Source organism: Leptopilina heterotoma, unplaced genomic scaffold (genome assembly GCF_015476425.1).
Source record: "Leptopilina heterotoma isolate Lh14 unplaced genomic scaffold, ASM1547642v1 Lhet_365, whole genome shotgun sequence".
In the NCBI taxonomy this organism is placed as follows: domain Eukaryota; kingdom Metazoa; phylum Arthropoda; class Insecta; order Hymenoptera; family Figitidae; genus Leptopilina; species Leptopilina heterotoma.
In genome coordinates this window covers 856,819-884,117 of record NW_025111046.1, presented here as the reverse complement: position 1 = coordinate 884,117, position 27,299 = coordinate 856,819, and the positions used below count along the sequence as shown (strand labels likewise).

Sequence of the window (27,299 nt, the reverse complement as noted above, 5' to 3'; positions counted from 1 at the left end):
TTTTTAAATAAAATTTTTGTTGTTAACAAATGTAGTTTTAAAAATCTGGAAAAATTTCGTTTTTTCACATGGAAAACTTGGAAAAGTCCCTCCCTAAAACTGAATTAGTAATTTTCTACTAATGAAATAGTGCGGATTCGTTTACCAATTGAATTAGTAACTATTTTTACTAATTTTTAATAGTTTTTTTTTTACTAATTATTAGTAGAAAATTTACTAATTTGAAATAGTAAAAAATATGTTCTACTAATTGAATTAGTAATTTTCTACTAGCAATTAGTAAAAAAACTACTAAAAATTAGTAAGTATTATAAGTAATTAGTAATTAGTTACTAATTCAAATTGGTAAACGAATCCGCACTATAAAAATAAGATAACTAAAGAATGTTTTTCCCCGAAGAATATATATCAATAAATTAATTCGAATAATAATAATTGCTGTCAACAGAAAGTGGGTCACAAAACATTGAGTCGGAAATTAAAGAAAAAGAAATTTACAAAAATTGTAATTTTTTTCTAAATTTCATTTAAAGAAGAAAATAAAAGAGAGTGAAAATAGAAAAAAGGGGGATAATTTGACACTAAAAAATAATGTTGATAAAAGTGTTGATAAAAGAAAATGATAATTCAATTCGCCGAACCCCTCAAACATACAGGTGGTATGATTCGCGGGGTCGATCCAGTGCCAACGGAGAGGAGAGAACAAGAGTAGGAAATAGCGATACAGAAGAGGGAAACAGAGCGAAAAGTGGAAGAGGGACGGAAGTATTGAGTGAGTGAGAGAGAGAGAGAGAGAGAGAGAGAGAGTTGTCCAGCTTCGCTCAATTCGCTCGTTCGCTCGCTCGCCCAGCAGCGTCATCATAAGACCTCTTTGTTCTCCGGCAATTTCAGCGGCATTGTCACCGTCAACAATGTCCACTTGACATTCTCCTTCTCGCTCCCACACATTGTTAACTCATCCCGGGGTCTCTCGTTCAATCATAAAGCACATCGTAGACGAGACTCGACCCCGCGGACTGCTTTAAGCGTTTCTCTCAGTTCTTCATTCGAAAAAGCGCAGAATAGATTAAAGAAGGTACTCGACGATTAATGTTCCCGTGAGAGGACATACCACCCTTTGCATCATCCTTTCTTTCTTCCTTCCTTCCTTCCTTCCTTCCTTTATTGTCCATCGAAAAGAAAAAGTTTTACAAGCAAAACTACTTTTCATCGCTTGTTTTTCTTTTGCTTTTCAATTCTTCATTCATGTGGATTTTTTCCCTTTAAGAAAATCATTTTTTAAGTTGTTTTCAAATATTCATTAGAAGTCATTCTCGACTAATTTTTAACCCCCCCCCCCCTCCCCCTTCGTCCCACTTTTTAATTCTCTTCAGTGGATTCTCCCATAATAAACGTTTTTCAATATCACAGAAAAAAATTTGACTCATTTTTGTTGCAACTCAAAATGAATCTATGTTAAATGACATATAGAACGTGATGTCTACTAACCGGGAAAACCGAGAAATAGCCGGGATTTTTATAGACATTTATACTTTTTTCTAAATTTGAATTAGTTAAAAATAATTTGATAGTAAAAAATCAGTCACTGATTGAAATCTAGTATGTAAATAAATTTTAAAAAAATTATCGAATAATTAGAAATTTTGTGAAATTAAACTGAAAATAATTAAATTTGTTAAAGAATTTCATTAAAAACTTTTTAATAAATCGAATTTTCAAAGTATTTTAATTTAATAATTGATAAATAATTGTTTACAGAGTCATATAATTCTAATGTATTCATGTTTCTTAGTGCGAAGATTAATAATTCAAATTTTTATTAGTTAATTTAAAAACAGATACACATTTAAAATTTTTTAATAGAATTGAATTTTTGCAAAGTTTTTTTTGAAAATTCTGAAAAATATGATTTTTGAAATTTTTCAGTCCTATTGTTTCAAGATAATTGAATTCATATATATAAATAATTGAAAATTTTTTAAATAATTGAAATTTCTTTACATTCAATTCAAAATAATTAAATTATTTTAAAGAATTTTATTTAAATTTTTTCAAAAATAATCAAGGGATGTTAGTCCCCGTAATTATATAATTTTATTTTTAAAAATTTCTTCGCAATATATTCAATTATTTTCGCATAAATATTAAAACTCATTGCCGAATTTCAATTATTTTTAATTACAATTTTAATCAAATTCCTCAAAAACTGTAATTATTTTCAAAAATTTTATTAAAATTCGTCGAAAGAATTCAATTATGTTTAAAAATTTTTTTAAATTCTCCTCAAAATTTCAATTATTTTTATAAATAATTAAATTGTTCTCCAAAATTCAATTATTTTCAAAAAATTAAAAAAAATTCTTGGCAAAATTTCAATTATTTTCAAAAATTGTTCTCATTTCAATTATTTATAATATCTACTATTTTAATAAAATTTTCCACAAGAATTCAATTATTTAAACAAAATATTAATAAAAATTTCACAGAAATTCAATTACTTATAATTTTTTTTATAAATTTCTTCTCACCAATTCAATTATTTTTAATTTTTTAATCAAGTTTCTCGAAGAAATTCAAACATATTCAGAGAATTGAAAAAAAAAATAGTTCTGAGAAATTCAATTATTTCAAAAATTTTAAATAAACTTCTTTTATAAATTCTACTATTTAACAAAATGTTGACAAAATTCTTTACAAAATTTACTTAATGAAATTGCAATTTTAATAAAATTTTCCTATATAATTCAATTATTTTCAATACAATTCTTCTTAAGAATTCAATTATTTTCACAAATAATACATTTTTTTATGTGAATTCAATTATTTAAAAAAATTGAAATAAAATTCTGCACAAGAAATCAATTATTTTTATAAATAATCAAATTTTTCTCAAGAATTCAATTATTTAAAAAAATTTGAATAAAATTCGTCACAAGAATTCAATTATTTTCATAAATAATATTATTTTTCTCTGGAATTTTATTATTTTCACAAATACAATTCTTCACTGAAATTCAATTCTAAAAACAAATTTTTTAATAAAATTTGTTGCAAGAATTCAATTATTTTCATAAATAATAAAACTTATCGCAGAATTTCAATTATTTTTTGTACAATTTTAAATACCATGATAGAAAGTTGCATTTATTCTTAAATTTTTTTTTAAATTCGCCGAAGGAATTCAATTATTTAAAAAAAAAATTTGATAAAATTCTTCATAAAAATTCAATTATTTAATAAATTTTTTTATTTTTGTATTTAAATAATTGAATTCTCGAATAATTTACTAATAAAAATTGTTAAAAAAATTAATTTTACTTAAAATTTTAAATTATAAATAAATATTCAAAGCATTATAGCGTGGATTTTTGGAAATAATTGAATTAAAATAATCTTCAGGGTCAGGGAAAAAGTCAAAATTTTTTCTGAAAATCAGGGAAAAGTTCCATTGAAAAATACTTCCTCAAACAGAAAAAAATTTTCGATTCAAAAAAGTTTTTTTTTTTTCTTCTCAAGATGGAAAAATTTCGAAAATCATTTCCTCGAAATGAACGAAATAAATGAAATGAATCAAACATTCCCTAGTGGCATTAAAAATAAATTTCCTCTTCGAGATATTTTTTCTCCTCAAACAAAAAAGACAATAATTCCATTTTTCCAAACAGAACAAAAAAAGGAAACATTAAAATTTTCACGGAAATAAAATATACAATATACAATTATACAATCTTATAGAAAATTTACGCTTACATAAGGGAGAAAAAAGAAGTGAACAACAATGCCTTATCGATTTATGAAAATCTGATTGTTTTAAACAAAACAATGAAACGTGATCCATTTTTGATTAGATCTCTGACCTCGCGTAAAAGAACGAGCTAACAAGAGAGAGAGAGAGGAGCTTTAGAAGCTTGCACGCTTCAGAAATCGCAGCACAGCAACCCACTCATTTTTTCGCTCTCTCTTTCACTCGAATCCATTACTGACAAACTCGTCTCATCTTTGTCTAACTATCTGCCTATTGTCCACATTGTAACGTGGTGGCGTCCTTCTTCCGCGTATTGTTTCGGCGCATTGTTCTACGAGATGGCTCGCGCGTCTTTCTCCATTCATTCGTCGTTACGTCGACGCATTGTTTCCTCGTTGTCGCGGATCTTCGTCTTCTTCCCCCATACAGAGAGAAAGAGTAGAGTCTATAGTCTTCGACCTCGCAGCAGCCGAAAGTATAAAGCTCACTCGCTCTTTATAACGTTACTCTCATTACACCCCACTCCCTTATATTCTTTTCTACTTCATCAGCAAACCTTTTCCATTCTTCGACTTTTCAAGTACTTTTTTTTTCTTTCTTTTTCTTTTTTTTCTTTTTTTTCTTTTTTTCTCCATGTCCCATTATATATCGATTTTATTCATTTTATTCATTCTTCTATGTACCGATATTCATTATTAATTTATTTCCATATGCTTTTCACTTTTTTTCAATTTTATTTCTTTTTTTCTTTCACTTCTTTTTTCAATTTCTTTCATTTAATTTATTTTTATTTTCAATTATGAAAGATTTCCTAAATCAACTATTTTTATTTTCATTATTTCCGAATTTTCTTTTAGTCAAGTTTAGATCCAATAGAATCTCAATTAAGCCACATTTCCACTCAATAATTTCCTCAAAATATTATTCAAATTATTTAAAGTATACAAAAATTCCAGACTAAAAAGAATAATATGCTTATATAAAAAATAATTTATTTATCAAATAATCAATGTTGCCACAGGTCAGGGATTTTTATTAAAAGTACTGTAAAAAATTAAATGTTTAGAATTTATAAAAAAATTCTGAATTTTTGTACCTTTTTGTTTGCTTCATAAACTATGAAATTACCACGAATTCTAAAAAAAACCCACAATTTTTTCTATTTCTGACAATAATAATTTCTTTTGAATAACTTAATTCCATTGGAGAACTGACATAAAGTTAGGTATTACTTATAAATCAGTTAATCAAATATATTTTTTTTAATTTTAATTTCAACTCTGTTGAAAATAGTTACTATTTTTAAAATTTTACCGCAATTCTTTGACAGAATTTATAACTATTCTTAATAAAAATTAAAATTCTTTCCATAAATTCAATTATTTTCAAAAATTTGAAAAAATTACTCGTCAACATTTCAATTATCTTTATAAATAGCAAAATTCTTCGCCGAAATTTAATTATATTCAGGAATTTTTATAAAATTCATTAAAAAATTTAATAATTTTCAAAAAATAACAATATTTATAATAAGAATTCAATTATTATCAAAATTAATAAAAATCTTCGCGGAAATTCAATTATTTTCAATAAATCTAAAAAAAAGATGTTGTGAATATTTCAATTATCTTTATAAGTAAATTGCAAAATTCGTCGACAAAATTCAATTATTTTCAGAAATTTTAATCAAAATCCATTGCAAAATTTAATTATTTTCGTAAATAATAGTATTCATCACAAGATTTCAATTATTTTCAAAAATCTTAATAAAATTTATGGACAAATTTCAATTATTTTTGGAAATTATTCATAATTCAATGATTTTTAATATATTACCAGTTTAATAAAATTTCCTAAAAGAAGTCAATTATTAAACAAAAATTTTGATTAAATTCTACACGAACATTCAATTATTTAAAAAAAAAATCCACACGAATTCAATTATTTAGAATAGAATTTGCATAAATTTATTTGAAAAAATCAAATGTTTTAAAATTTGGCATTAAATTCTTCGTAGTAATTCAATTATTTTCATAAATTTTAAAATTTCTTTCAGGGATTTAATTATTTTGATAAATAATAAAATCATTCGGATGAAGTCAATTATTTTCAAAAAATAACAATATTCCTAACAAGAATTCAATTATTTTCAAAAGTAATAAAATTCTATTATTTCCAAGCATTCTAATCAAATTCACAGCAAAATTTCAATTATTTTCAAAATTTTTTCTTAATTCTATAATTTGTAAATCTATTAATTTAATAAATTTTCACAAAAGAATTTATTTATTTATAAAAACAATTTTCACAAAATTCTACACGAATATTCAATAATTTTTTTTAAATAATAAAAATTTCACAGGAATACAATTATTAAAAATAGAATTTGCATAAATTTTTTCGAAAAAAATCAATTGTTTCAAATTTTTTTTATATAATTCTTCGCAATAATTCAATTATTTTTATAAAGAATAAAACTCATTGTAGAATTTCAATTATATTTAATACAATTTTAATCAAATTCCTCGAAAAATGTAATTATTCTTAAAAATTTTATTAAAATTTAATAAATTACCTATGTTTGTATTTAAATAGTTGAATTCTAATAGAATTTTCTAATAAAAATTGTTTAAAAAATTAATTTCAGTTAAAGTTTTAGATAAAAATTGAATTTTAGAGAAGTTACTAATAATTGAAATTTTTTGAAATAATTGAGTTTTGTAAAGGTTTTAAATTAAAATCTTTGAAAATATTATTTTTTCCTACTTTTAATTAAATATTCTATGGAACTAATTTTTTTTTCAAAAAACTTAATCGAAATTTTTTCAAAATTATTTCAAGTTTTTATTTTCTAATGTACCTATATTTAATTAAAGAATTTCCGAATAATCGAAATTTCGTAAAATTAAATTGTAAAAAAATGAATTTGAAAATTATCAAAAGAACTTTATAAAAAAATTATATTAAAAATAATTGATTTAAAGAATAATTTTATTTAAAAACTGTAGAAAATAATAATGTAATTAAAAAGTGTTTTAGAATAATTTTACAATTAAGGAAATTTGTAAATAAATGTATGTAATAGAAATAGAATATTTTTTTGAGTATCCAATAATTTTTAGAGTGAATCAGAATTTTCTTTAGGGTCAGGGAAAAAGTCAAAATTTTGTCTGAAAATCAGGGAAAAGTCAGGACAAAACGAAATTAAATTTTTGTGACAACCCTGAATTATTAGTTATTTTTATAAATTGTTTATTTATTACTTTTTTTTAGTTTTTTCATTAGTTCTTTTTTATTATTTGGCTTTAAATGTTAATTATTCAGTGGAGAGAAAATTATCTTTTGTATATAGAAAGAGGGAGAAAATTGATTGAAATATTGTTATAATATTGTTATACATAATCATAATCTCTTTGTTATAGAATCAACCAAAAATTTTTTTTTTTTAATTAAACATAATAATTTTGATTCAATAAAAATTACGTTTAATTCAATTAAAAAATATATTTAATGTCTTCATAATAAGTTTGATTCAATAAAAATTACGTTTAATTAATTTAAATATATTTTTTCGTTGACTATTTATTTTTTGATTAAAAACATTTTTTTTTCGATATTGCATTGCTTTTGCAAAATTTTTGTCATTCTGAGTATAGATAAAGTCATAGTAAAGCAATATTTACTTCTTAACTGTAGTAAAAGTGATAAAAACTACTTAAAACTATTTTTTTTCAAAGTAGGAAATAATTTTATGACAAAAGGCAACGTTTAAAATGAAAATTAAAGATAAAGTTGCCTTTATAAGAATACAATAATTTTTTGAAGCAGAAAATTTTTTTTTCAAGTCATATCAATAGACAAAAATGTAAATTAATAAAAGAATAAAATAAATAATACATTTTCTTCAATAAATAAATAGTTGTCAAGTTAGATAAAATTATTATTAGTAAAAATAATAACACTAAATAAATAATAAATTTAATAATAAATATTATTATTTAATTAATTTTTTAATATTTTATATAATAAACAATATTTATATAAATATATTATATTTTAATATTTATTATTTAATAAATAATAATAACAATATTATTTTTACAAACTAGAAAAAAATTACGCATAGTGAATAAACATAAAATAGAAATAAATAAATAAGAATTCGAATTTCGAAGAACAAGAAAAAGAAGAAATTAATCGACTCATTCTCATATTGAAAAAGAAGAAAAAAGAGGAAAGGGGGGGGGGGGTGGGTGGGTAGGAATTGAGTACAAACTAAAAGTAAGGTATTTGTGAATGGCGAGGAAGAGGGGGAAAGTTAGGAGAATACATAGGCAGATTTAATTAGCGTGGACTGACGTTGGTCCTCGAGGGTTGCCAGGGGGTAGAAAGGGGGTAGTTGGAGCGTTAAAGTTAAATGACGGTTGGCGGTTGCTTATTCTTCCCAGCAACTGATGCTTGATAATCTGCAAAACCCCCCCACCGCTCTCTTCTATTCTCAGACTCTCAATTCTGCCCGATAGTTGGTTGCCTGGGCAAGCCAATTCTCTCAATGGAACAACTCAGCCACGGACAGACCAGCTTAATTGTAGTCGCTACGTCTACCTCTTCTTTTTTTTCAATTTTTTTTTCTTCTTCTTCTTTCCATACTCTATATGTTTAGTATAGAGAAAAAAATCGTTCGTTCTCTTTCTTTTAATTTTTATATATTTTTATTTACAACAGAAACGGGAATAATTTTTATGAAACTCACTCTTTTATATTATGAGCATGATAAGTTCCCCCTTATAGCCCAGCGGTCGATAAAGTGGCCATTATTGCCCTAGGGTAATAATGGTCAATAATGTCCACTTTATTGACCGCTCGCTCTGCAGTAATATAATTTCTAATAAATAATATAATTCTAGGGAAATAATGGTCAATAAAGTGGACATTATTGTCCTAGGGCAATAAGTGTCAATAAAGTGGCCATTATTGCCCTAGGGCAATAATGTCCACTTTATTGACCGCTCGCTCTGCAGTAATATAATTTTTAATAAATAATATAATTCTAGGTCAATAATGGTCAATAATGCGGCCATTATTGCCCTAGGGTAATAATAGTCAATAAAGTGGTGTATAAAGTAACCATTAATACCCTAGGGCAATAAGTGTCAATAAAGTAGTCAATAAAGTGGCCATTATTGCCCCAGGGCAATAATGTCCACTTTATTGACCGCTCGCTTTGCAGTAATATAACTTCTACCCAAATTTAAAAAAAAAAATTAAATACAAAGACAGTTTTTCTTTTATTCTCAAATATGTATGTATGGCGAGGAAAAAGGACATTTGGACATAAAATATGTCCCTTTTTCTCTCTTTCTGGTTTGACTGTATATATATACCGAAAATGTGATTTACGTCTCGTTACTCAAATTCTAGTCTTTCTAAATTAATTCGAGCATCGAATTCATATTCGCTTGTGGCGACAATAGGTAGGTGACCATGCAAAAGCCGCGGGGGTGGACTGGAACATATTTTTATGTCATCACGCTAGGCAACGATGGTATTGTTGTTGTCGAGACAATGGCAAATGTGGCGGAAAAATTGCGGAGAAAAGGTATTCACTCACTCTCTCTCACTCTCTCTCTTTATATACTGTTGGCCAGGGGTTCACACACCTCCATTCCACAAATGTGCAAAATGGTTTTTGCGAATCTGATATATTATTCAATATATTTTTTGATCCAGTGCTTTTTGGAATTTTGTTTCTGTCTCCATCTTCAGATCTTCTTCAATTAATTATTTATTTAGACGGTTATTTAATTTATTTATTATTCATTGGAAGAAATTTTTTTCTTTTCTGAGAAACGAGGTGGTAAATGAAATATTAGAGTTCAATTGTAGTTGCTCTCAAAAATGAAATTTTATTTTCGAAATTTTGTCAGTACCCCTACTTTTAAACAATTTTTATTCAGTTCGTTTTTTTGCGGGAATAATAAATAACAGGGTTGCTACAGGTCAGGGCAGTCAAAGAACTCAGGGAAAAGTCAGGGATTTTTATTAAAAGAACTGTAAAAAATTAAATTTTTAGAATTCATAAGAAAATTCTGAATTTTTGTGTCTTTTTTGTTTGCCTCATAAACTATGAAATTACCACGAATTCTAATACAAAACTTTCAATTTTTTCTATTTCTGTCAATAATAATTTCTTTTGAATAACTTAACTTATGAAGAACTATCATAAAATTATTAATCATAAATTATTTAATAAATATACTTTCACTTAAATATCTCACAATTAATTTAATTTTAAAAGAGTTAAGTTTAGATGAAATTTAAAAGGTTTTAATTTAAATTTTTATTAAGTTTTCTTTTTTTGAATGAATTTAATTTAGAAATTTTAAAGAACTTAGATTTTTGAAAAATTTTAATAATTCAAATTCTTCAGCAATTAGTTATATTTAAAAAAAATATTTAATTAATTATTAAAAATTATGAATTTATAGAAGATTTTTAGTTATAAAAACACTAATGCAATTGAATTTTGCAGAAATTACAAATAATTGCAGAAATTCAATTATTTTCAAAAGTAATAAAATTCTTCGAAAAAATTTATTTTTTTTTCAAAAATTTAAAAAAATTCCTAGACAAAATTTCAATTATTGATAAATAATAAAATTCTTCTCCGAAATTTAATTATTTTAAAAAATTTAAATAAAACTCTTGGCAGAATTTCAATTACGATCAATAGTTTTTATTAATTTAATAGTTTTCAATATATCTACTATTTTAATAAAATTCTACACAAACATTTAATTATTTTCATAAATAATAAAAATTTCACAGGAATTCAATTGTTTACAAATTTTTTAAAAATTTCTTCGCAATAACTCAATTATTTTCAAAAGTAATAAAATTCCTTGCAGAAATTCAATTATGTTGAAAAATTAAGAAAAATTCTCGTCAAAATTTCAATTATCTTTATAAATAATGAAATTCTTCTCCGAAATTCAATTATTTTTAAAAATTTCCCTCAATTCAATGATTTTGTATATCTACTATTTTAATAAAAATTTTCAAATAAATTCAATTATTTAAAAAAATTTTAATAAAACTCTATCCAAACATTCAATTATTTACAAATTTTTTATAAATTTCTTCGCAAATAATTCAATTATTTTCAGAAGAAATCAATTTTTTTACAGGAATTCAATTATTTACTAATTTTTTAAAAAAATTTCTTCACAATAATTCAATTATTTTCAAAAGTAATAAAAGTCTTTGCAGAAATTTAATTGTTTTTAAAAATTAAGAAAAATTCTCGAAAAATTTTCAATTATCTTTATAAATAATAAAATTCTTCTCCGAAATTCAAAAATGTATCTAAAATCAATGATTTTGAATATCTACTATTTTAATAAAATTTTCCAAAAGAATTAAAATATTTTTAAAAAAAATTTAATAAAATTCTACGCAAACATTGAATTATTTTCATAAATAATAAAAATTTCACGGGAATTCAATTATTTACAAATTTTTTATAAATTTCTTCGCAACAATTCAATTATTTTCAAAAGTAATAAATTTTTTTACATGGATTCAATTACTTTCATAAATAATAAAATTCTTTTTAGGAATTCAATTATTTTCAAAAATAATAAAACTCATCGCAGAGTTTCAATTGTTTTTAATACCTACAATTTTAATCAAATTCCTTGAAAAATGTAATTATTCTTAAAAATTTTATTAAAATTAATCGAAAGAATTCAATTATTTAAAAATTTGTTAATAAAATTCTTTTTGAGAATTCAATTTGGGAAAATATTCAATTATTGAATAAATTATTTATTTCTGTATTTAAATAATTGAATTTCAGTAGAATTATCTGATAAAAAAATGATTTATTAATTAATTTCGCAGTTAAAATTTTAGATAATAATTGAATAAAAAAAGCATTAAAGCGTGAATTTTTAGAAATAATTGAATCTTGAAAAGGTTTCAAACTTAAATCTTTGAAAATTTGAATTTTTCAAAATTTTAAGTAAAAATTCTGTGTAATTAATTTTTGTTTGAAAAAGTTGAATTGAATAATTTTTAAAAATTATTTGCAGTATTTATTTTCTATTTTAATTGAAGAATATCCGAATAATCGAAATTTCGTAAAATTGAATTGTAAGTAAATGGACTTGAAAATTCTTAAAGAACTTTTTCAAAAAATATTAAAAATAATTGATTTAAAGAAGAATTTTAGTTAAAAATGATTGAAAATAATTATTAATTATTATAAGTTGTTGAATGTGAAAAATGTTTGAATTTGAAATTTTTGAAAATCTTAATTCCTGTGGGAAAATAATAATGATAAAATATTTTATTTAAAAATTAAGTTATTGATGTTTTCGACTATAATTTTACAATTAAAGAAATTCGTAAATAAATGTAATAGAACATTGAATCTAATAATAATTATTAGAGTGAATCAGAATATTTTTTAGGGTCTGGTGAAAATTTTGTTTGGAAATCAGGGAAAAGTCAAGGAAAAACAAAATTAAATTTTTGTGTCAACCCTGAATATATAAAAATTAGTGTAAAAATTATTTGTCATTTATTCACTAATGTTGTAGTCGATTCTTGTTATTTGTGTCAATCTTTATTCTCTTTGCGCGGTACAGTTGATACTACCATTCGAATGCTTCCTGTAATTTAAACAATTATATATACACTGAAAAAAATTTTTTTTTTTTCAAATAACCGATTAATTGATACTATTATCAATTAAATATTTACTTGAATTTAATAATATTTATTGAAGTCAATTAAATGGTATTTGAACCAATAATATTTCAGTATTTGAAGCAAATATGAACTAAACCATTTAATTGACTCCAATAAATATTATTTGATTCAAGCAAATATTTAATTGACAATAGTCAATTAATCGGTTATTTGAATCAAATAAATTTTTTGTTTCAGTGTACATTTCGAGCGATTTCGAGCAAAAACAATCATTGGAACAATCATTAAATTAATCATTAAATTCATAAAGCTGCAACTGAATCATATTGCCAAAAGAAATTAGTTCAATATTTTTAGAAGCTATATAAAATTATATAAATAAAAGATATTTTGATTCTTCTGTTTGTCCTAATGGCTTTAAGCCATTAGGCCAAACAGAAGAATCAAAACATCTTTTATTTATAAAAGTAATTAGTATCCAATTCTCCTAATAATTCCCAAAAATGAAATTTCGTCCCCAAAACTGCGTCAATCGCGCCTACTCCCCCCTATTAGCTGTTAGACAATTAATTTTTTTGATGTACACCTATATAGTGGATTTTTGATCAGAAGGAGGTGCGGAATAATGACGGGAAACGATTATTGGGGTAGCGGGCGTGCCTGAGACCTTATTTCAATATGCAGAACGAGACTACACTCTATATAGAACAAGTGAGAGCGCACAGGGTGAATCTTTGGAAAAGCGTTTGGCACCATCGCGACTGCTTTCTCTCTCTCTCACTCACTCACTCACTCACTCTCGGAATATTGTTCCCGCGGAATTTCGTTGGATGCACGAACAATGAGCATGCAAATGATCGGTCGAAGATCGATATGGTTCGGGTGCGATCAGAATTTTCCGCGGGCTCTCGTTCCGCGCGCCACGCTAGACAAAAGAGGAGAGAACCTGGCGCCGTTGGGTTGACAATGGAAGGATGGCATTACGTATGCAGGCATTGGTCTCGCTCTTTTCGAATTCGTTGCATTTCTGCCGCCTTTCCGCCCCACCAACTCGTTTTCTCCGGAACCGTTATCCTAGAGGTCCATTCGGCAAATTGCAATCTCCAATTGTTCCATACACTACAACTCGACCCCCCCCTTTTTTCTCATACAGTAGACTTCTTCTTCCATCTCTGTACATTGTGCAAAATATTTTTCTTTTTTTCTCATTCGGAGTTGTATACTTTGTTCACTTTGTTCACTTTGTTCACTTTGTTCACTTTGTTGGCAATATTGAGAAGAAAAGATTTTTTGATTGTACAATTATTTTTTTTGACTGATTGGTAAATTAACACTTGGCATCTTCTTGCTTCCTTCTGAGGAAGTGCTCTATTTGTGGCGATTTGGCATTTTGGGGAAAAATTGGTACGAAAGAAGATGATGTTGATTATAATGTGGTGACCAAGAAATACAGTGATGAAGAAAATGGCGATGACGGTGATAATAAAAAAAATACAGTTGTGAAAAATTTTACCATTCTTGTAGTACAAACGAAAAGAATAATGATGCTGCTTGCAAAAAATGTTAAATGGTAGAATATAATTTCCTTGGTGAAAAAGAAAATGATGTTGCTTTTGGAAATGGTAATAATGATAATGCTGATGCTAATGATTATCCTGCTGAAGATGTTACCAAAAATTATAAAACAGGAATGTATCATTCTTCTGTTGAAAAAGAAATAAATGTTGGTGCTTTTGATAATGATAGTAATGCTGCTGAAGATGGTACAAAAAATTAAAAATCAGATCAACATTTTTCTAATGAAGAGGGAAAAAAATATGTTGCTTTTGATAGTGATAATGATAATGCTGAAGATGGTACAAAAAATGAAAAATTAGAATATCATTCTTCTGATGAAGACGGAAAAAATAATGTTGCTATTGATGATGATGAAGATGGAAATAATGCTGCTGCTATTGAAGATGTTACAAAAAATTCTTCCGGTTAGGGAAAAAAATATTGTTGCTTTTAATAATGATATTGATGCTGCTACTGAAGATGTTACAAAAAATTCTTCAATTCTTCCGGTTGAGAAACAAAATATTGTTGCTTTTGATAATGATATTTATGCTGCTGCTGAAGATGGTACAAAAAATTAAAAATTTGGTTATCATTCTTCCAATGAAGGGGAAAAAAATAATCTTCATGTTGATGATCATAAAATGCTGCTGCTACTGAAGATGTTACAAAAAATTATAAAATGGGAGAACACAATTCTTCTGGTTGAGAAAAAAAATAATGTTGCTTTTGATGTTGATATTGATGCTGCTGCTGCTGAAGATGGTACAAAAAATTAAAAATTTGGTTATCATCTTCCAATGAAGGGGAAAAAAATAATGTTGTTGTTGATGATGATAAAGATTATGATGAAGATGATACTAATGCTGCTTCTTAATAATTCTTCAGGTTGAGAAAAAAATTACTGTAGCTTTTGATGTTAATATTAATGCTGCTGAAGATGTTACAAAAAATTAAAAATTAGGTTATCATTTTTTCAATAAAGAGAAAAAAACGTTGCTGTTGATGATGATAAAGATTATGATGAAGGTAATAATAATGCTGCTTTTTAATAATTCTTTCGGTGGAGAAAAAAAATATTGTTGCTTTTGATGATGATGATGATAAGGTGTTAGTAAAATATTTTTTATTAAAAATAAATATTATTTTGCTGATGCTAATAATTAAAAAAATGCCGAATAAGAAAAATACGTTTCTGAATATAGAGAATAAAAATATTAACGATATAAATTTTAATAATAAAAATTATGAATTATTAAGAAAATGTTCAATGAATAGAAAAAATACAAACGATACAAAAAGATAAATGATAAAAAATACATTATTGCCAAAAAAACATTAGTGATCGATTATCATTAATGATAATTCAACCAGCAGTGGAAAGAAAGATATTTTTATAATTATCAGATAATAAAAAAAAAAATGCAGTAAAGTCGAAAAAAATTCTCCGAATTCTTTAAAAAAAATGATCGTTTTCTTTACATTGACAAATTTGACCTCTCGCGACCATAAACGAAAAAGATTACTAAATATATGTTTCCTTTGATTAAATAAATGTTTATCAGCAAATGTAATAAAGTAACAAAAAGAAGGAAATTTACATTCAAAACCAGTTGACATGAACCTGTTGGAACGCTGTTAGAGAAAATAAAATTTAATTACAACATTTGGTTCATTGACGTTCGGCAAACAAGTGTATTTTTAATAGATTCTCATTACTTGAACGAAAAATTATCACAGAGAAATTACTATAAAAATTAAATTAAATAATTAATTAAAATTAAAATCTTGTTTAATTACCATACAAAAGGACTTGAAATATTTATTGGGTGCTTCAATTAAGGTAAGAGTATTTGCAAATTTATTTAGTTATTTATTACTATTTTGTTAATTCTTTGAAATTATTTTGCAAATATTACTTTCGATATTAATATTAAAAAATAAAATTAAAAAATATTAATAATACTGATAATACTAATAATACTAATATTAACAAATAGAATAATTATATTAATTTCAATATTATAATTAGCAAAGGTAAAAATAAAAATAATTATTATTTAAATTATGAATTATTTTTTAAGTATGGTTTTTGATATTTTTATTAAAATTAACGATTATAATTTGATAAATAATAAATTCGTCGAATTAATAATAATTCAATTCAATCTAATAATTAAAAATGTAATTATATTATTTAAAATAATTTAAAAAAATTGTTATGCTAAATAAAATTTTATCACTATCATTTTTATTTAGATACAAAATAGTTTGTATTCTTTGTAACTGTATTTATAATGAATTTAAATAGAATTAGGTGTAAACTGGTTATTTATCATTTGTTATTAAACGTGGATTTAATGCTCACACATATTTTACGGTGTATCGCATAATTATTTTCATTTCAAAGTATTGAAAAAAAAAATTATTATCATAAATAGCAGATCATTTGTCGGACTAATTATAATAATTAAATCCAAGTATGGAAATGCTTGAAATCTTTTATATTTTCAGATTCAATAATTTTCTTTTAATTCTCCACCTACTCATAAACAATGAAATAGTATAAAATTTATATTTTTCAATTAGTTTAAAGTATATTATATAAAAAAATAAAACAACGATAAACATAAAATAATAAGTAATAAATAGAAAATAATGAATAATAAGTATAAGACAATATTCTCTAAATTTGAATTAATAAAAATGTTTACTTTAAATTTAAATTAGTGACTGTCTTTTTGCCTTTGAAATTTGAATTAGTAAATTTCACCTACTAATAAATAGTAATTTCTCCTAAAAAATATTATAATTTTAATTAAATTCCCATTTTTTATATTTTAATCATTTATAAAATCAATTATTTTTCTATATTCCAAAAAAAAGTTTTCCTCCTTTTCATGATGTATATTCTTGGTGTCAAAAAGCAATTTCAAATCCTTAGATAAAAATGATAAGAGAAAAAGAAAATTTACAATATGCGAAATAAGAAAATAAATACATAAATAAATAATGAATGCGAGAATAAAATTTAACTTTTTGTTTATTAATTGACTTTAAACCGAATCCATAATAAACGAAAAGATATGTTATCTTTAAATTATTTATGATCAATTTGAGAGAGTATTTGTTATGTACATGTTATATTTTTAAATTCATTTTACAAATCTCGCATATTTTTACCGTGGAATAAAAATCATTTCCATAAATTATTGTACAAGTTTTTGTTTATTTTTCAAATCATTCAGGAATTTTATTCAATACAGTGTTATAGACAATGACTAATAGATTAATAGTATTTTTATATTGGCGATATACTCACATAACAATGAAAAACAATTCGATCGAGAAAATGAAAAGGGTGGGAAAATAGAGGCTCAGAATAGTGAGAGGAACTCAGTTTCAAACATAATGATCAAATAAGAAGTTCGTCTGTGATATTTTTTTTAAGTGTCATTATTAATATTATTACTATTATTGTTATTATTATTACTAATTTTATTTTATTATTATTATTATTATTTTTTCCTATTATTTTTATTTCCTATTGATTCTAATATTTTATTTTTATTAAACTTTCATTAATATTATAATAATAATTATTATTTTTATTGTAATTGTTATTAAAATGTCATAGTGTAAATTTAGAAATTACCTTAAAATTCATTTATATTAATTAAGAAGACGGTAAGATATCGAAAGTATAATATTTGTAATTTTTGCAAAATTTGATTTTAAAATTTAGACATTAGAATTTTTTACACAACTGAAAAAATTGTCAAGTGAAAATAATTTTGTTTTTTTAGGATTTTTTGCATTTTTAATGATTCATTGAATACGGAATTATAAATTCAGAAAAAAAGGGAGAATGACTCACTGGATAGTACTTTCTTTTCTTCTTCTTCTGTCAGCATTTCTGACCACGTAAGATTTCTATATTATCGAATATTATTATAACAAATCTGAATACTAATTATTTTGATATATTTTCTATACCGTATGAATTAATTTCAAATAATATTTTAATACAGTCTAAGAATGTAACACTGTAATAATTTATTTTTATATTTATATTTATACTAATTTATTTATGAAAGTTGATCCCCAGACATTCTTTCAAAGTTTAAATGTTCTAATTTGAATATTAAAATTTTTTAACTATTATTTATTGTGAATTAAAAAATTGTATCCTTTTACCCAGCAGTCAATCAAGCATATACGTGGAACGTGTAAATAAACCAAAAAAAATCATTATCGATACGGATGCAGGAGGCGATGATGCTGTAGCAATTCTTTTAGCATTAAATTATGAAGCAATACACAAGGATAAGATAGAAATAATTGCAATTACATGTACACATGGGAATACTGAGGAAATAAACGTTGAGCAAAATGTTTTGAAAATATTGACTGTTGCAAAAAGGGATGATGTAAGTAAAACAAAAAAAAAAAATTTTGTTACGTTCTCATTGTCAGTTGAATTTTTAATCTTTTTTTTATTTAAATTTTTTGTATTTATAAAAATTCCCTGAGCACAAAGATTCTGTATCAAATAAGGAAGAGGAAAAAACAGAAAAAATAACAAAAAACAAAACAGAAGAAAATTAGTTACTAATTATAGATTACTAACAATGTCGTCCTCCTGGTGAATAGGAGTTCTAATAAGTTCTGTAACAGATTTTAAATAATTAAAAACAACTTTTAGAACATTTGCTGTAAAAAATAAATCGTACTTTCAGTTTACTTTTCACTATAAAACCGTTTACATTAGTACCATTATTGACTGAATTTTAGTCTTGAAAGTATGATTTTAAATCTCAAAATTGACACTAATCTAGTTTTAAGCAAAAAATAACAATTTTTAATCCTTTTGGTTTTAAGATGTAAATGGTTTCAGACTCTTTTTTTCTCTCTGTGGTTGTAGAAAAACTTTATTGTTTTAAAAATAATATGTCTTATTATAAAGTGAAAACTTTTAAAAAACAATAATTACATAGCACAAAAAAACTGTTCTGCAACTGTACCATAATAGTTTTGAAACAGTTTTGTTGTCTACACTGGGTTGTCATCCAAATTTTTCTGCACTAACAATATTAATTAACAATTCTAGAATTAATTTAAAATAAATATTCCAAAACTTATCTAGATTAGATTATAGAACAATTTTTGGATATGAAATATAAAATATAGTTTTAGAATTGTTTCAAAACAAATGTGGAACAAATTTTACAGAAAAAAATTTTTGAAAAGCATTTCTAGATTAGAGAATTGTTCTAGAATAGAATATAGAGCAAAAATCTAAAACAAAGTTTTAGAAATGTTCGACAATGAATATAGAATAATTTTTAAAGATAAGATCAGAAAAACAGTTCTAGAATAGATGTATAGAATAATAATTATTAAAAAATATCAAAATTATACTTCTAGAATATTAGTGTTACAGAATATTTTAGAATGGATGTAGAATAAATATTTGAAACAAAATAAAAAATACGATTCTAGAAATGTTCTAAAATAAATGTAGAAATAATAGAACAAATTTTAAAGATAAAATCAAAAACAATAAATTAGTAATCTAGAAGGCATTAAAAAGCGTTGCAGCTTAAATTAACACCAAAAAAGATTAAATTAATCCATTTTTGAATTAATTTTTTCCATGAAAAAAATATGTTTAAATTTTTCATTCCAATATTGAAGAATAAATAAATTCAAACGTAACTTGATAAATATTTGTTGGCAATTTTAATTTAAAAAGAAGTTAACAATTTATAGATTTGTTATACGTAAACAATTTCTAATCTAATAATCATTGTCCTTTCTGAAAGGACAAATTATTGATTAGTTAATTTCTGTTGCAAGTTACACTAGAAAAATAATGATGTCAATATCATCAGTGATTACATTTTCCTTTTTTTAAATTTCTTTGTTCTTTATATATTGTTTAAACCGTCTCTGCTAGTAATAAACAACTTGTTCCTATACACGAAGAAAAAAGTTTTTGTTAATTTATAGAAATCAGTTTTTTAGACTTGCTTTTTCTATTCAATATAAATTTTTCTTTCAAACAAAAAGAGTGTTTTTGATTCAAAGAAAATTTCTTTGATTTAAACAACTTTTCTTTGATTTAAAAAAATTTTCTTTCCTACTAAGAAAATTGTTTTTTTAATTAAAGAAATATTGCTACAATGAAAAAGAAATTTATTTGATTCAAATAACCGATTACTTGTCTATTATCAAATAAATATTTTCTTGAATCAAATAAATATTTACTTGAATCAAATACATATTTACTTGAATCAAATACATATTTACTTGAATCAAATAAATATTTACTTGAATAAAATAAATATATAATTGAATCAAATAATTTTTATTTGAGTCAATTAAATTGTAATTGCTTCAAATACTGAAATTATTGGTTCAAATACAATTTTATTTGAATAAAAATTATTTAATTTAAGTAAATTTTTATTTGACAATAGACAAGTAATCGGTTATTTGAATCAAAGAAATTTTTTTTGCATCTAAGAAATATTCATTAAATCAAAGAAAAATTAATTTTCCATTAAATTTTGTTTTTGCATTTGTTAAAAAAAAAACAGATTTCAGTTTATGGTGGCGCAAAAAGAGCGCTAATAAACAATTACAAGGGTATTCCATTCTACGGGAAAGATGGACTCGGTGATTTTGAATTTACAGAGGAAATTATAGCCAAAGTTAATAAATCTTCATTGGCAGCTGTGGCGTTAATTAATTTCATCAAAATGTATCCGGGTAATTTATTTCGCACTACAATCTAATTTAGTTTCTATTTCAATTATTATATTTGCAGAAGTAATTGTAAAAACAATGTTTAAAATTTGATTGATTTATTTATTTATTTAGAAAATAAATTTTATAATTAAAATAAAATAACATTTTAATAAAAATTAAAAAGAAATTATGAAGGAAACTTTTACATACAATTGAAAAAAATGTAAAGGACATTTTTACAATTCAAAAAATATTGTAAAGGCAATTTTTACAATTCAATTCACTGAGAAAACATTATACTTAATTCAAATACAAAAATTTTTAACTGAATTTGTTTAATTAAAATCAGTTAATAAGCTTAATCCAAATTATACCTATAGAAAATATCTATTGCTTTGATTCAAAAATATTATTTGTTTAAATAATTATGTTTAATTCAAATATTATATTTATTCTGTTTTGATTTAAACAAAAAATATGTTTAAAAACTTTGTTTTTTTATCACCTAAAAATTTGATTCTAAAAAATTTTAAATCAACTATAACTTATGCTTGAATCAAATATATTATTAGATTATTACTTCTTGAAATTAATAAAAAAATATGTTTGAATTAAAAAATATATTTGACTGTAAAGCAAAGATATTTTAAGTTTGATTTAAACAAAATTTGTTTTTATTAAATAAATCGTTTTCTCAGTGAAAAAAATTGTAAAGAAAACTTTTGTTAATTGGAAAAAGGTTGCACTGAAAAAAAATTTGTTTGACTCAAATAACCAATTACATACTTGACTATTTCCAATTAAATATTTACTTGAATCAAATAATTTTTATTCAAATCAAATTGTATTTGAAGAACTAATAATTTTAGTACTTGAAGCAAATACCATTTAATTGACTCAAATAAAAATTATTTGATTGAAGTACCTAAATATTTAATTGACATAATAGTCAAGAAATCGGTTATTTGAATCAAATAAATTTTTTTTAATATAATATTAGTATTAGTAATTTTTTTTAAATATAACTTATCCATAATTAATGGATTTATTATATTAATTTAATTTTAGGAGAAGTAACAATAATTGCACTTGGTCCGCTAACAAATTTGGCCCTAGCCACGAGACTCGATTCAACATTCATGGAAAATGTGGGTGAATTAATAATAATGGGATCGAGTGTTGCTGGCATTGGCAATGAAATGCCTAATGTTGAATTTAATTTTGCAATTGATCCCGAAAGTAATTTTATAGTGATGAATTCGACAACAAAACCATGTATTCTTTTACCATGGGAAACTGTTCTTAACTATCAAGCTGGAGAGGTAAAATAATAATTTTTAAAAATTACAAAATCCCCTCAATTTTTGTTAATAAAATATTGATGTTCTTTTATTTTTATTTCCGCTTTTTGCTTTTCCACAGAAATTCAGAAAAGAAGTCTTCGGCAAATTGAATTCGCCTTCGGTGAAATTTTTAAATAAAGTCGAATACAATCACTTGGTGAATGCAACAAGATGGTCATCAGTTGATACAATTGCTGTTTCAATAGCAATTTGGCCAAATATTGTTAAAAAATTTATTATCACAAATGTCACGCCTGTATTCGATGGTGCTGCAAAGGGTTCAGTTCTCGTTGATTATAAAAATAGCAGTGGAAAGCAAAAAAATGCAAAAATAATTCAATCCTATGATGTTGAAATGTTTAAGGAAAAATTGATCACCTATTTTGCCGAATAAAAAATTTATCTGGATTTAAAAATTTTTTTTCCCCCTTTCAAGTTTAGACACGAACAAATTTTTTCTTCTACTATTTTTCTATTTTTCAAAATTCAAAATGAAAAAATTTTTGTTTGCAATTGAAAAGAGTAAAAATATTTTATTTTTCTCTATTTCAGCACTGTGCGAATTTTAAGTGATTTATTGAAAACGGAATTATAAATTCAGAATAAAGGAAAAATGAATTACCGTTTGCTGTTTACTTTTTGCATTCTTCTATCAACATTTTTGAACATGTAAAATTTTAAATGGAACTTTGCTATAATTTTTTGTAAACATAATAGAATAGTGACAATTTTTTTCTTGTTTCATAAAAATTAATTTTCACCTCAATGATAATCTAATTATTATTTTTACCTGTACATTAATTATTAATTTAATATTTAATACAAAATTTTATTCTATATATAATTTTATTTAATACAGAATTAAAGTTAATTAATTTAAGTTTTAAATTAATATAATTTTTTTAGTTACTAATTTAAGTTAATCGAACTAGAAAATTTTATTCCCTTTTTCTCGCAGTCAAGCAAGTCCAGTGAAGAAATTAGAAGGACCAAAAAAAATAATTATTGACACGGATGGAGGTGGCGATGATGTTACAGCAATTCTTTTGGCATTAAATTATGAAGCAATGCACAAGGATAAGATAAAAATAATTGCAATTACATGTGTATATGGGAATACTGAGGAAGTAAACGTTGAGCTAAATATATTGAAAACATTAACTGTTGCAAAAAGGAGTGATGTAAGTGCAAAAGAAAAAACAATCTATTATATCAAATTTTAAATTTTTATTATTTTCATTATTTATAGTAAATAATTTATTACTTAATACAAAATTTATTACATAATGGATAATTTATTTTTTAATAAATAGTTTATTATTTGCAGAAAATTTATAACTTTGTAGATAATTTATTGCTTAATAGATATTTTATTATTTAATAGATAATCTTTTATTCAATAATTAATTAATTAATTAAAAAGATAATTTATTATATACAAATATACATTTATACAAATATAATTTATTACATAAGAGTCAGTTTATTATTTAATAGAACATTTTTTATTTAATAGAGAATTTTTTATTTAACAAACAATTTATTATTTGATAGATTCAATTTCATAATTCAACAGATTCAAGAAAATAGACAATAGAAAAACAATAATAATTTATAAAAATGTCTTATAAAAATTCCGGTCTCACTGAAAAAGAATTTAATGAGAATGGAGAATAATTTTTCCTCGTTTTAAAAATAGAAAATTATTTACTATTTACTCATGTGCTATGTTATCTAGTGATTTATAAAAAAATTTTAAATCTGCTGATCAATTTATTTTCTAAAAGGACAATTGATACTTAATCTTTCGTGCAAGTTACCTTGGGAAAAATAAAATGTCATTGTCATCGGATGATTATGTTTTAATTACAGTCGATTCAATTAAAATTTTTATTTAAAATTTGTTTTAATAATAAAAATCAAATTAAATTTTAAAACATCAAAATTTAAATTATTTAATTTTATTTTTTTGTTTCAATTACCACGAATTTGTACTTAATAAAATATTTTTTTTAACACAAGAATAAATCAAATAAATTGTTATTTTAACAGAGTGGAAATATTCCATAAACTCTATTTTAAAAAATTTTTGTTTAGAAGAAATTATAATCGAATTTTGATTTAGCAGACATGATATTTAATAGAATTTCAATTGAATTGAACTTTTAAAATTTAGAATTTAAATCACTTGTTCGAATTTTTATTTACAGGAATTGTCATTTAAAAATAAATTTTATTTCTAATTATAATTAAAATTAATGGAAATTATAATCAGCGAATTTAAATTCTGAATCATTTTAATAAAATTATTTAATAATAATCCCATTTATAAGTAAATAAATAAAAAAAAAATAAATTTAAAAATTTAAAAGTAATTATAATTTCTTAGAAAAAAAAATATGGACAAAAATTTTCGACTTGAATTTAAAAATTGACTAATAACTTATTATTTAGTAATTTTTTATTAATTAATTTTTACATTCGCGCCAAAATTTTTCTGCTAGAATTTATGAAAATAATTTGAATTCTTGCGAAGAATTTTATTAAAATTTTTGAAAAATACATAATTGGCTTGTTTTGAATAATTTCTTTGAATTTTTTTGAAAATAATGTTCTATTAATAATTTTAATTGAAAATTTTTAGCAAAATAATTAAATTATTTTCAGAATTTTTTACAATTTTTAAAAATAATTGATTCAAGGAAAAATTCTGAAAAAATTCAAATGATTCAAGGAACTTTATTAAAATATTGAAAATAATTGAATTCTTTCAAAGAATTTCTTTAATTTTTTGAAAATCATCGATTTTGTTAATAAATTTTATTAATAATTATATTATTAAATATTACTAAAATTATTAATAGAAAATTAATTCTCTTGAAGAATTACTTTAAATTTTATGGGTAAAATAATGAAAATAATTAAATTCTATAAAGAATTACTTTCAAAATTTTTAAATAATCGTGTCTGTTAATTATTTTGATTAAAAATTCGATTATTGAATTTTATTAAACTTATTTGTAAATAATTGAATTCCTGAGAAGAATTTTATTATTTACTATAAAAATAATCGAATTCTTGAGGAAAATTTTTATTATTTATAAAAATAATTGAATTGCTTCAAAAAAAAATTTTTTTATGAAAATAATTGAATATTCTGACAAAGAATTTTATTAAAATTTTCACAAATTATAAACAATAATAATTAATAATGTACTTGATGAGTGAATTTTTTAAAAATTTTGAATCTGAATTTGTAATAATTTAAAAAAAAACAGATTCCAGTTTATGCTGGCGCGACAAGAGCGCTAATAAACTTTCGTAAGGGTATTCCAGTTTTTGGAAACGATGGACTTGGCGACGTTGTATTTACAGAGGAAATCATAGCTGAAGTTAATAGATCTTCAGTAGCAGCTGTAGCATTAATGGATTTAATTAAATTATACCCTGGTAATTAATTTGGTCTTAGAATTCAATATAGTTTTCTGTTTCATTATTATTTTATTGCCATACCAACTAAAGAATAGTATCAATCATTTATTGACATATTAATTTACTAATTAATTATTAGTAATTAATAAATTTATTAATTTACTATCATTGTCCTAAAACCGTTTACGTCTTAAAACCAGAATGTTTATTCTATTTTCAAGCTTAAAACAAAATTAAGCCAATTTTAGGTCTTAATATTTCATACACTTAAAAATTGTTCTAATGTAAACGGTTTGCCTCAAAAATAGGCTAAGAGTAAGATTTATTTTTTATAGTGATGGACTTATTGATAAATAAATTTATCATCATAAAATTAATGGAGATATTAAATTGCTTTGTCATCGTATATAATTAATGGACTAATTCATTTAATTTTAGGTGAAGTAACATTAATTGCAATTGGTCCAGTAATAAATTTAGCCCTTGCCGCGAGACTTGATTCAACATTCATGGGAAATCTGGGTGATTTAATAATAATGGGATCATGCATTGCTGGCATTGGCAATGAAATGCCTAATGTTGAATTTAATTTTGCAATTGATCCCGAAAGTAATTTTATAGTGATGAATTCGACAACTAAACCATGTACTCTTTTGCCATGGGAAACTGTTCTTAATTATCAAGCCGGAAAGGTAAATTAATTGAAAAATTGCGATAATATTTTTTAATCTGAAGTAAATATTTTTTTCAATAGTTTTCTTTTTATTTAAAGTTCTAAAGTTATGACTTAATCCATTAGTTTTAAATTTAAAAATATGCTACTTTTCAGTCATTTTGGTAGTCTTATAAGATGTAAACGGTTGCAGACTATGTTTTTTCTGTCTAGAATTTTCTTTCCTAAAACTTTCGTTCTTTCAACTAAAAAGTAAATTTAATTATAATTCGAAAAGTAAAGATAAATAAAATTAAAAACAAACAGAAAAAATTTAATAATAAAAAATCCTAAAAAAATATCTTCATCTTCTCTTCTAGGAATGGAGAATGAATGTTTTTGCCAAATTGAATTCGCCTTCGGTGGAATTTTTAAATAAAGTAGAAGCTGCATTTTTGGCAAAAGTAACCAAATGGACAACTGTGGATACTGTTGCTGTTGCATTTGCAATTTGGCCGGAGATAATTAAAAATTTTACAATCACAAATGTCACGCCTGTATACGATGGTGCTGGAAAGGGATCAGTTCTCGTTGATTATAGAAATAAGACCGGAAAGCCGAGCAATGCAAAAATAATTAACTCCTACGATGTCGAAATGTTTAAGGAAAAATTAATTATCTATTTTTCCGATCAGAATAAATCTGGAATTGATTTTGTTACAGCTGAAAATAAACCAATGTCAAAAGAACGTGGTGGCCACTACAATATTAATTAATTATTAAAAAGATAATTAATTCAGATCTTCTGTACTTGCACAATGAGAAAATAATTGCCATTTACTTGTCAATTATTTTCAATAAAATGAAATGTTAAACCAAAAATTGTTTCATTCGTATTTTTGTGCTGCCATTTATAATCCAGAAATATTTCTCAGAGTCCGTAAATCTGAATTTTTCATGTTCCTGAACTAATAATTCTGTGGAATTAATTTTTTTGAAAAAGTTTATATGAATTTAAAAAAAAAATTATTTTAAAAGTTTTTATTTTCTAATATATTATTTCATTGAAGAATTTACGAATAATTGAAATCTTTTAAAATTG

General features: G+C 23.5%; 2 protein-coding genes across 5 annotated transcripts; both read left to right on the top strand.

Annotated features, from left to right (window-relative positions):
* The first annotated feature begins 12,619 nt into the window (after nt 1–12,619).
* On the top strand, nt 12,620–22,521 carry LOC122505711 (probable uridine nucleosidase 2). 4 transcript variants are annotated; one of them, XM_043617505.1, is made up of 6 exons: nt 12,620–15,860; nt 17,824–17,941; nt 18,222–18,447; nt 20,620–20,791; nt 21,839–22,092; nt 22,193–22,521. In XM_043617505.1, the coding sequence occupies exons 2-6, from the start codon at nt 17,886–17,888 to the stop codon at nt 22,505–22,507; spliced, it is 1,023 nt and encodes a 340-aa protein (XP_043473440.1). In that variant the 5' UTR covers nt 12,620–15,860; nt 17,824–17,885; the 3' UTR covers nt 22,508–22,521. The 4 variants fall into 4 exon arrangements, with proteins under 4 accessions (XP_043473440.1, XP_043473437.1, XP_043473441.1 ...); XM_043617502.1 differs by having other exon boundaries at nt 18,219–18,447; XM_043617506.1 differs by lacking the exon at nt 12,620–15,860 and adding an exon at nt 17,669–17,704.
* A 103-nt stretch (nt 22,522–22,624) lies between these two features.
* On the top strand, nt 22,625–27,077 carry LOC122505710 (uncharacterized protein C1683.06c-like). Its single transcript, XM_043617501.1, has 5 exons — nt 22,625–22,782; nt 23,072–23,294; nt 25,392–25,563; nt 25,984–26,237; nt 26,578–27,077. The coding sequence occupies exons 1-5, from the start codon at nt 22,727–22,729 to the stop codon at nt 26,971–26,973; spliced, it is 1,101 nt and encodes a 366-aa protein (XP_043473436.1). The 5' UTR covers nt 22,625–22,726; the 3' UTR covers nt 26,974–27,077.
* The last annotated feature ends 222 nt before the right edge of the window (nt 27,078–27,299 follow it).

What these genes read in the sequence shown, in the direction of transcription:
- LOC122505711 (XM_043617502.1), top strand. Translation starts at nt 17,886, where the DNA reads ATGACTCACTGGATAGTACTTTCTTTTCTTCTTCTTCTGTCAGCATTT. An exon ending in CTGTTGCAAAAAGGGATGAT is followed by an intron (nt 18,448 to 20,619) that starts GTAAGTAAAACA and finishes AAAAAAAAACAG; the next exon opens with ATTTCAGTTTATGGTGGCGC. An exon ending in TTAACTATCAAGCTGGAGAG is followed by an intron (nt 22,093 to 22,192) that starts GTAAAATAATAA and finishes GCTTTTCCACAG; the next exon opens with AAATTCAGAAAAGAAGTCTT.
- LOC122505710 (XM_043617501.1), top strand. Translation starts at nt 22,727, where the DNA reads ATGAATTACCGTTTGCTGTTTACTTTTTGCATTCTTCTATCAACATTT. An exon ending in CTATCAACATTTTTGAACAT is followed by an intron (nt 22,783 to 23,071) that starts GTAAAATTTTAA and finishes TTTTTCTCGCAG; the next exon opens with TCAAGCAAGTCCAGTGAAGA. An exon ending in CTGTTGCAAAAAGGAGTGAT is followed by an intron (nt 23,295 to 25,391) that starts GTAAGTGCAAAA and finishes AAAAAAAAACAG; the next exon opens with ATTCCAGTTTATGCTGGCGC.